At 38.7% G+C, this 11,226-nt stretch overlaps 1 protein-coding gene across 5 annotated transcripts; it reads left to right on the forward strand.

Annotated features, from left to right (window-relative positions):
• The first annotated feature begins 123 nt into the window (after positions 1-123).
• LOC127495952 (protein ENL-like) lies at positions 124-10,870 on the forward strand. Of its 5 annotated transcripts, none has more exons than XM_051863418.1 (12): positions 124-278; positions 1,493-1,673; positions 3,285-3,367; positions 3,986-4,129; positions 4,233-4,358; positions 6,479-7,087; positions 7,170-7,254; positions 7,337-7,445; positions 7,643-7,742; positions 7,837-7,911; positions 8,004-8,075; positions 9,011-10,870. In XM_051863418.1, exons 1-12 carry the CDS (start codon positions 267-269, stop codon positions 9,137-9,139), a joined length of 1,725 nt encoding a protein of 574 aa, XP_051719378.1. In that variant the 5' UTR covers positions 124-266; the 3' UTR covers positions 9,140-10,870. The 5 variants fall into 5 exon arrangements, with proteins under 5 accessions (XP_051719378.1, XP_051719380.1, XP_051719379.1 ...); XM_051863420.1 differs by having other exon boundaries at positions 7,837-7,902; XM_051863419.1 differs by having other exon boundaries at positions 7,173-7,254.
• The last annotated feature ends 356 nt before the right edge of the window (positions 10,871-11,226 follow it).

Below are 11,226 nucleotides of genomic sequence, written 5' to 3' on the forward strand. Positions count from 1 at the left end.
CGTATTTTTTTACAGTAAAGGGTGGAGTAACTTTATTTGCATAGTATGTAAGCAAATAATTAAAGTAGATGAAAGATGTGGACGAGAAACACAATTAGATGAAAACCATTCTGCTTTTATTTTAAAAACTGTCAGTGTCGCGGCCATTTGTTCAAACTGTTCAGTTTCTCCCTTCACACTCCATCAGATGTGTAAGAGCGAGGATGCACATTCAATCTACTTCAACGCTTTTGTAAATAAACTAAACAACCGGAACACAGGCAACAATGGAGAACATGGTAATACGACTTTACTGATACTGCCAGACAGCCATCAGAGATATATATGCATGATTTTATCATTTATAGTGAAAGACGCGAGGCCAACGTTTTTCTGAAGATGGTCAGGATGCTAACTTAGCCAGCTAGTCACTCGTACGAGCCTTAAAGCAGGAAACCAGCGGAATTACATCAGTGTTTTATGTAAATTTAAGTCGTGACGAAGATGTGCTTACAGAAACAAATCTGACTTTTTATAAACCTCAGCATTTGGCCTATAGGACAGATTGACTCTTGAGTTCCAATACTTACTAGCTGTCCGGCTAGTCCGGAGACTGTCACAAAACCTAGTGAGCTGCCTACATAGACAGCATTTGTGGGCGTCACAGGCCCGGCGCGCGCGAACGTTCGAACGCCCCCATCGCCAGTCATGCTGTCTAGATAGGGGGCTCACTAGGTTTTGAGACAGTCATCATGAGAAAATTCTTCCATTGAATTGCAAATAATTACACTTAATTAATTCAACAGCTTCTGACGATTTTCAATAGAAAAAAATATCTCAGAAGTCTCTTTAGTACTCGCCTGAATTCAAGACTGATTCAATGACAGCTCATTAGATATGCAAAATTCCAGTGCTATCTATCTATGTATCTGTCTGTCTGTGCCTGTCTGACTGACTGAATGCATGGCCTTAAAACCTTAAAGGTATTGAAACTACTTCAGTCTTAAAACCTTAAAATTTTAAGCTTTTAAAATGACTTCAAACTTTATGGCCAGGGCTTTTCTAGCTAATCTTTGTCTTGAACTTTTACTTTTTTTATCTAGTTTTGTATTCAGTCACTGAAAAAAATGCTTTAGGCATGGATAGGATTGAAACTCAGTCAGCGTAGGCAAGGAATTTATTAACCACAATGAGCTAACGCAAACAATCGTTAATTTTGTTCCCATACCAAGATAAGCTGTAAACAATAAACCATCATGCGTGTGAAGAAGGCCACAGAACTGTGAGTTTCCATCTCCAGCTGTCGGAGAGATAAAGCAGGTTGATTTCTTGCAGATATGAAGTCTAGATCTGACAGTAGTGTTGAGAAGAGCTCCTTTTAGTCCTTTGTAGTCTCACTCTCTGATCAAATATTGCAATTCAGCAGTGCTTATTGTTATTGTGTACCCATGTTCAGAATAGAAAACGGCCTTTAGTCTTCTGGTGGATGATTGTTGCGTTCCTCTTATTACAGTGCACTGTGCAGGTGAAACTGGAGCTGGGACACAGAGCCCAGTTAAGGAAGAAAGTCACTAACGAGGGCTTCACACATGACTGGATGGTGTTTGTTCGGGGCCCAGAGGCATGTGACATCCAGCACTTTGTGGAGAGAGTTGTCTTCCGCCTTCACGAAAGCTTCCCAAAACCTAAGAGAGGCAGGTTATATTTTGAGTGTACTTCATAAAACTGTAAATTTATACTCACAGTGATGTAGGTTAAGATTCCCTTTCAGTCATTGTTAAAGAAAGGCCTAGTGTGTACACCCATCTTCTGTTGTGTTAAATCTGCCCTTTTAACTCAGGCTGTTGCCCAGACTAACATGCTTTGTGTAGTTTTGGCATGTAAAGACCTAAGATCTAGTATAATATAAAAGTAATTGTATAGCAACTATAATAACTAGCATTGAAAACATTACCAACCCTGGCAAAAATTACACAATCACCACACTTCTTTTGCCACATTCCGTGTTGGATTTCCTTCTTAAAGGACTTTCCATTGTTTCAGTGGACAACTCTTTAGTCGGGGCCATGTTTCCTTTCAATTAAAAACGTCCAACAGATTGATAAGGTCTGTTATTGAACGGAACTGACTGAGCTGAATTTTTCTTCAATAATTGATGAATTTCCTGTTTATTACTGTGATGCTGCTTTGACAATCTGTATTTTTTAAAGCACTTTATAAATAAATGCGACTTGACTTGTAAGCACTCTCTTTAACTGCTGTCAATAGGTATTGGGGTAACACTTTATTTGGTTCGTAACACTTTATTTTAAGGTGACGTAGTTACACATTACTACATGTACTTACTATAGTAATAACAGTAAATTAAGCATAATTACAAGTAACTATCCTTAAACCAAACCTTAAACCTAACTGCAACTCTATAGTAAGTACATGTAGTTAATTAATATTACTCAGTACTTACTGGAGTAAGTACAATGTAACAACATCACCTTAAAATAAACTGTAACCCTTTGTGCCCTTGTTACATGTACTTACTGTGATAATAACAATAACAGTAAACTATGCATAATTATAGTTACACTGTATAGTTACACTGTAACAAGGACACTTTTAAATAAAGTGTAACCGGTATTTGCTTTAGAAATGCAAATTACAAGGTGATTCTATATTTTTTCCTCAACATTGTGTGATTCCATATTTTGTTCCTTTACTTGATCTGGTAAACAATATTCCAAATTTAATTTGTTTCAGGAATGTTTTACAAAGCCAGATTGTTCAGCTATTAAACAAATTGTTTTGTGTCATATCTGTGATTTGTTTATTTGTAAAAAGTAAAAAAAAACCTGGACGGATGTCCTCTAAGTGTGGTGATTCAATAATTTTTTGCCAGGGGTTGTATTTAAAGATGAAGTGTGTTTTTTTTTTTAATGTTACATTCTTCTATCCCAGTTAATTGTACTAATTGTAGGTTGACTTCTTTAAAAGTGATAACACTTTGTCTCTGGGCTGCTTTCAAAATATCTCCCTGTTTGTTTGAGTGGTCTGATATGTCAACCTCTGGCTCAACCAATGGCATGATTTTGGGGTGGGGCTACCTGATTTTAGGAGTGTTGCAGAAACCTGTTCGGAAAAAATGGTTATTTTTGCAATTTCGTGGTGTCAGTAGTGGCAAAGAAATAGCACACTTGACCTTATGTAGTATGTACATGTCGATAGTACATTCTAGTTTCATATATCTGTTTCAGTGTAGATTGAAAAATGTATAGCTAAACATTAACAAAGTATTTATCTTTTTTCCACAGTTTGTAAAGAGCCCCCATATAAAGTGGAAGAGTCTGGCTATGCTGGTTTCCTCATGCCCATAGAGGTCTATTTCAAAAACAAGGTGAGCACATCACCCCATATCTACAGCAGTATCTGCATTTCGTCACCTTTGACATGAATAACTGGTATTTCAGGCAAATCACATGAAAAGGCTGTCAGATTGTTGTGCTCAGTCTTTTTAGATGTGTGCCTGGCTGCGTTATTTTTAAGCGGTTTGTTGTCTGTATTGGAAAAACGTTGTGATGAAGAGTTTTGCAATTTGGTAAAGGTAAAGGTCACACAACTAGGTGAACTCAGTATTTGCACTGGGAGCGAACAGATTTACAGACAAGCTAACAGAGAATTGACATGAAGCTGTTGAACTGCAGAGAACTTGGAGGGGGTGTAAATGGTAAGAATATGTGAATTTGTATTTCACTTTAAGACTTACTTCCTTTTCATATTGTTATCATATTGTATACTTACTTTTTCAGAACTCATAGTGGAATATTTCTGGAGGTTTTCTTCTAACGTTTTCTTCTAACGTAATCTACCTAAGACCTTACGTTGATCTAACTTTACTGTAAATGTTTCACACACTGCTAGATTGAGGTTCGGGTTTGATACTTATGTTCAACTCAACATATTTTTTTTTTTAAATATCTATGAAGCCTAAACATGCTTGTCTCTTCTATCACAGGAGGAGCCTAAAAAGGTGTGCTTTAATTATGATCTTTTCTTGAACCTGGAGGGCAACCCACCTGTCAACCACCTGCGCTGTGAGAAGCTTACGTTTAACAACCCCACACACGAGTTTCGACGCAAGCTGGTCAAGGCCGGTGGGGTGAGTGGGGCTGTTTGTTCTTGCTTTTTCTGTACCTCTGTAATCAGCTCTTTTCAACAGACTCTAACTCTCTCTTTCCGTTGGGGTGTTATTCTTGTCTCAGGCTATAGTAGTTCCTGAGGGAGCAGAGATGATGCCAAGGCCCAGTCCAGATTATCCAATGCTGCCGACTATTCCACTCTCTGCCTTCTCAGACCCCAAGAAGATCAAGTCCTCTCATGCAGTAAAGGTTAGTAAAAAAGTCATTCTTTGGTTGAAGAGTTATTTAAATTATTTTAAATAATTATTTAAATTGTTTTCGAAACCTATTTAAAGGGTTTAAGGTTGATAGTCTTATTGTTTAATTTTGAAATTTGCAATATTTTGCACATTTTCACAAAAAAGAAAGTTTTTGGTTAAAGGGATTGTTGATTAATTCCAAGCCTGTAAGACTTTCGTTCATCTTCAGAACACAAATTAAGATATTTTTAATGAAACCTGAGTGATTATTCCATTCACCTGAAATTTGCATTCACCCAAACTTTAACCCTTCAAAAAAGTTAATAAAGGGATCATAAATGTAATCCATATGAATGGCTTGATATATCAGCAGTTTAATTCAAATCTTTTGTAGAGACACGATCGCTTTATTATGATGAACAGATTTAATTTAGGTTTTTATTCACATATAAACATTGATCAGTGTACATATATAGAGCACATCAAATATGGTAAACGGAAGCTCAAACATGCTTGACTCATGAGAACCAGTGTGTTTGTTCTCACATGTCACACAAGCACATTTGAACTGGAGGTCTACACAGGATTAAATTTTCAGCCCTATTCCTGCAACATTCTGTCTAAAGTTATATTTCTTCCGGACCCCATCCGCAACTTTTACGTCCTGCTCCCACCTGCAAAATCCCACAGGCAGAGATCTATGCAGTTTTTCTTGTCCTGTTCCAGTAAGATTCTGTCACACTCCAGTGTCATAGGCTACTTTTTCCACTTTCCACACACACGTGACACTTCAGACCTCACTTTGTTACATTTGTCGCAACAGGAAAAAGGAAGGTTCTTTCCCTTGCTGTCTCATACAACCTGACCCGAAAAACATTGAGAATATCCAACCCTGTGCCTCTAAACCTTTTTTTTGTTGTTGTTGCGCTATAGACGATTGACATTCTGCATCTTTAAAACATAAAATAAGTTTGAGTAACTTTTCCCACGCACAAATCAGTACCTTCCCTCCTGCACTCAGCAATTCAAAACTTGTACCCTGCCGTACTTATTTGTGGCGAGTTCTGCGGATCCCAGGAATTCAGACCTGTAATGGAGCGGTACAATACAGTACAGTACGATTCGAGATGGTAAACCCTGATCCGGTTTGCGTTTTCACCGCCAGCAGTACCCGTATTTGATAGGCGTGGTGTATGCTGGAAAGTAGCGATCAATGTCATTCTCGCACAAAGAAGAAAGCTACACAGTAAACAACAACTCCAGCTGTTGTGGTCTTTCACATTACGGTAGTCGCTCCGCAGCTTCTTGCATTTAATGCTGCACTGCTCGAACATCCGCTGGAACCTCTCGGCAGCCATCCTCTCAGAAACATGCTGAAAAACCTTTTCGTTTCTCACCATGCCATCAAGTTACATTTACGGCCTTTCTTCACCGATGATACACAGGAAGGTCTGCACCTCCAGGGTCGACCATGGTACGTTGCTGCGTGCCGACATTGTGTTGCAAAGGTACTGTGTTTCAACTGTATATTTAAAAAATGACACCTCTTGTGTTGTCATTCCCCTTGTAGCATGCGCAAATGACGATTCTCTGTCAACCAGTCAACACTCTGCAGTGAGTCTAGCTCCATCCTTTAGGTACCGGACTACTGTGCTTGGTACCCCAACGGAAGGGTCCCAAAAAAGTGGTACAGTACGGTTCTCTCTTTTGGTACCATTCACAACTTCTGACAGTTGAAACGGCAGTAATTGCGTACTGTACCGTACCGTACTGCTCCATGGAAACGTGCCATAATTTGTCCTTCAGTTAACCATATTTGATAATTAAACCAATTGATTCATATGGATTCCTTTTACAATGTCTTTATGAACTTTTTGAAGTGTCAATTTTGGTTGAGTGCACTTTCAGTGGAGGGACAGAAACATCTCAGCTTTCATTATAAATAGCTTCAGTTGTGTTTTGAAGATGAATTAAAGTCTTATGGGTTTGGAACGACATGAGGATGAGTGCTTATCGAGCACTCACCGATGCAAAACTGTAGTAGGGTCACAATAGTAGGGTGTTCTGGATGGTTTCCAAGCTGTTATGAGTATGCATTTAAAGATCAGTCTTTTAAAACCTTTTTTGTAGGAATCAAGTAAAGATGGAGGAAGTGGGAGCAGCAAAGGCCTTAAAGCCCATAAGGCAACCAAAGAGCACAGAGAGCGCACGCGAAAGGACTCTGAGAGCAAGGCTGCATCCCGAGAGAGTGACCGCGAGGGCAGCAAGTCCTCACGAGACCAATCTTCGTCCTCTTTTTCAAAGAAAGCCCCTGATGGTAGAGGAAAAGACGAGGGGAAACCTGTACCCAAAGCAGCCTTCAAAGAGCCCAAACTTACGGTCAGAGAGTCCAAGATGGATGGCATGTCTCCAAAAGGTGGTGGAGCAGTGACGGGTGGAGGGGGTCAGCTAGACACTCGAACCCCGAGCAAGCGGCCCTCATCTGCCATGGAGTCTCCGAAGCTAAGTACCAAGAAACAGAAGAGGATGGGCTCCGAGGGCATGAAGGGGCCTGTGAGCGGAGGCTACAGCAGCAACTCTCCCCGTATTACCTCAACAACACCCTCCACGTACCCCGAGAAGAAAACTCCTAAAGATAAAGGCCACTGGCCCAAGATGAAACCGGAGGCACAGGAAGTGAAAAGGCAGCCCGACTCTGACGAATCCAACTCTGAGGATGAAGCCTCTTCCAAATCAGAGGTATGTTTATGTCTTTCCATCAGCAGAACAGGGATTTGAATGTATTCAAATGTACTAAAGCTCAAGGATGTTGTTTTTTTAGCAGTCGGCTCCATCTAGTCCATCAAGTTCCAGCTCGAGCTCCAGCTCTGATTCTGACTTTGAGCCCTCGCAGAAGCAAGGCCAAGGTACTAGGAGTTTAATTGTGAATTGTATGATCAGTAGTGTGATGCTTCATTAAGTTTGGTTTAATGTAATGATTGTTTCCAGGGCCGCTCCGTTCTATGGTAGAGGATATGCACTCTGAAGGCTCTGATGATGACAGCAGCTCTGAAGTTGAGACGCCCATGAAAACGACTCCACCCAATCAGGACTCTCGGTTTGTACCTTGCACTTTGTGATCCAATTTGGTCTGATCCAACTGAAATCTTTATTAAAAAGGAAACTTGACAATGAAAATCAAATGTCCATGCAGACAAAAAGTATTTTGTCCACACTGTACATATTACCACAACCATGTTACACATTGAATCTGATTTATATTCCTTTCACAAGTTTTGATTTTCCCCTTTTCAGTTTAAGCATGGACAGTGAGAGTGATGGCAATGAGGAGTCCCGTCCTCCCAGCCAGGAAGCCCCCTCACCTCTACCCAAACTGAACGCAGCAAACCTCAAGGTAAGATTGGCATTGCATTGCGATGAAACTTCAGACTGGTTTATATTAGGTTTATATTTAAAATCTATTTAAAATCATTTGTGTTCATTGTTAGATGTTAGGAAAAAAGAGCCCAGACTCTTGCACCCGTGAGAAGATGCTCAAGAGGGGATACGACAAGGTAGGAAGGGTAAATAACTGAATTCTACTCATCAGTGAAATTCAGATTTTTATTGCACATAAAACTACAATGGAAGTTTTAAACGAGTGATCTGATTACAGGCTTATACAGAAGAGCTTGTGGACCTCCATCGCAGGCTGATGGCTCTGAGAGAGAGGAATATTTTACAGCAGGTAACAATAAGTTATTTCTGTATTTGAGTGTATTTTCTGAAAAATGCTTTCACCATCAGGCATTATACCAAAACTCCTTTGAAGATTGATCAATGCCTTATTTCAGGACACATTAATGTGTCCTGAATAATTAACATAACAATAATTAACATGTGTCATTAAAAATTATTAAAGGATTAGTTCACCCAGAAATTCACCCTGTCATTAATTACTCACCCCCATGTCGTTCCACATCCGTAAGACCTTCATTCATCTTCGAAACACAAATTTATATATTTTTGATGAAATCTGAGAGGTTTCTGATCTCCCATAGAAAGCAACATAATTACCACATTCAAGGTCCAGAAAGGTAGTAAAGACATCATTAAAATAGTCCATGTGACTACAGTGGTTCAACCATAAGGTAATGAGAATACATTTGTGCACAAAAACAAAACAAAAATAACGACTTTATTCAACAATTTCTTCTCTTCCATGTCATTCTCCTACCTGTTTACAGACACTGCAGCGCTTCCAGGTTCTACATCAGAACGCCGACTCAGTATTGGCCGACGCTGTTCACGTGAGCACCGCGACGCATGCAAGTGATGCTGACACAGGAGCTGGCCAATACTGAGCCAGCATTCTGACGTAGAACACAGTGGTGCTGCACTGTTATTTTTGTTTTGTTTTTGCGCACAAAAAGTATTCTCGCTTCTTCATAACATTAAGGTTGAACCACTGTTATATAATAATATAATGATATAATATGTCAAAATAATATAAAATAAAATAATTATTGAATGTTAGTGTATATGGAAGATAGTTCGAAAAATATCATTTTTGAGCATTTTAGGTAGTAAAAATTGCCTGTCATTGGAAAACAGCTAATTTTTGGTTCATGACACTTTTGTGTTTGCTGCTTTTTGATTGACACATTACTTTGTATCTTTTAGATTGTAAACCTCATTGAGAAGACTGGCCATTTCAACATCACCAATACAACCTTTGACTTTGACCTGTTCTCCTTGGATGAGTCAACTGTGCGTAAACTCCAGAGCTACCTGGAAGCCACGTCCACATGACACAAGGATGCTGCTCGCCCGTGATTTTTTTTTTTTTAAAGTGTGAGAGAGGCCTCCAAACTAACTGGGGGAAGAGGGAAAGGTATTGAAAGCAAAATATAAATGCACAGGAAATGAACAAAAACAAAACGAACAAACAAAAAAAAACTTTATACTGTAATACATATAAGCAAACAAAAGGACCGGGGCATAAAGGGGCGGCATTCAGGGTTTATCTAATAACAGCACTGCGCATTGCACTAAGAAACAAACTGTTGGCACAATACTGTCCAAAATGGACAAGATCTTGCATAGGCACCGTGGATGAGATACCTTATTACAAGTAGGTACATTTCAAGACTGGTTTTGCACCAAAGCTGTAACACTGGTGGAATGGATCCCTCGCTCGGGCCTTTATGCAGGGGCGATGACTGAAAGACTGTGTCCCCTCTCTACCCTGTCACTCTTCTGCTCCATTTATGTCTACCACTCAGCACAGCGTGGTGGCGTGGAAAGAGCTCAACTAGATCAAACCTTATCGGCATACTGTTTGTGTCTGCATAGCTTTGAAGCCCCATGTGTTGGATAAAGTAATACTCTCAAGCTTTGGTGATAGATGCTCCCTCGGATCAGCTAAAGGGGAAAAACTATCTGCCTTTGTAGTGCCTTTTTAAAATGTCATGTTTTTAATTATAATTGTCTGTGAGTCTCTCATTGGTCTTGGGATGACCAAAAATGATCCGTCAATACTGAAATGCCTGAAATTGACATTCAAAGCCCTTTTAAAAGCGGTTTAATACCTGTCCGGAGAGAACACATTATGATAAAGCCGTTCTGCATGTGTGATCTGAGAAGGTCTTGTGCATTATTCTGTTTTTTGATGGTCAACAACATGAAGTCAATTTGTTAAGCATTTAAGGTTCTTTTTGTAGTTTATTTAAGTAACTGTGCACTTTTTCTGGTCACTTCAGTGCTTTGTAATTATCTGATAACTATATTTATGATTATTTTCTCTTTTTTTTTTTTTTTTTTTTTTTACATAATATTGACTTGCAAAAATGTACAGATTTTTGTCAATGTTTTTAAATGCATCTATTGAAGTCATATTATTGATTATTCAATCACTTGAGAGAATATGCACACAGAATGAAGGGGGAAGGGTTTGTCTGTATTCCGATGGTGCAATTGGAAAAAGAGTCTTCTGTTCACCTGAAGTATTATACAAGTGAAAATGTATTTGTGTCAGATACGTATTGTCTGATGACATTGCTTTTTGAAAAGCATACCTGCTTGACATGTTATTCTTCATTGTCGATTGCCAGTTACCCTTTTTGATTCTCAATAATGTATGGTTATTAAGTAAACAATGTTTTCAGTGAAACTTTTGTGGCAGATGTATGTTACATCATGGTTAAATAACAGTGATCCGTGTTTGTGCATGATTAACACATGAATTATCACTTGCAGGAATATGCACACAACCCTATATGTTTGCTTAATCGGCTTTTCTCAGGAATACAGAAGATACTCTTAATAAATCCACACAATATAAACCCATATAACATAAAGCACAAGCTAGAAACTTCTTGTAGCTTGTGCTTTCTTCTGTAGCATTGTAGGATAGCCATATCAGGGGGAATGGGTTCATTTTACAATATTTATGTAAATATGTAACAATGTGCATTAAATGGGTTACCATACACTGAAGGCTGAAATTGTGGAACCATTAAAGCTCATTCTTCATTTAGTTTATATCAGTATGTGTGTTTATAGATTTCCTTTTTATACAAGTCATTTCTACAATTTGTGCCTTCTGGGATTAAAGGAAATGTTTTTAAAAATCGTACACCTCAATCTCATGTCAATGACAAACTATTATTATTTATAACAACATTTTAAACACATGACTGACAAATTAACCATCCAACCAATAATAGCCTAATATACTATTACAGCCAACTGTAATCTGTACAAATTTAACAATATAAATGCCATAGCTTGTATTCGAGATTTTAAAGACACCAAATTATTGGAATGACCTATATGCATCCTAAAATACAGACCAAAATAACATCTAAAGCACATAAATCGGAGGTGTGTGGAATGTA

The sequence above is a fragment of the Ctenopharyngodon idella genome, chromosome 15 (assembly GCF_019924925.1).
Source record: "Ctenopharyngodon idella isolate HZGC_01 chromosome 15, HZGC01, whole genome shotgun sequence".
NCBI lineage: Eukaryota > Metazoa > Chordata > Actinopteri > Cypriniformes > Xenocyprididae > Ctenopharyngodon > Ctenopharyngodon idella.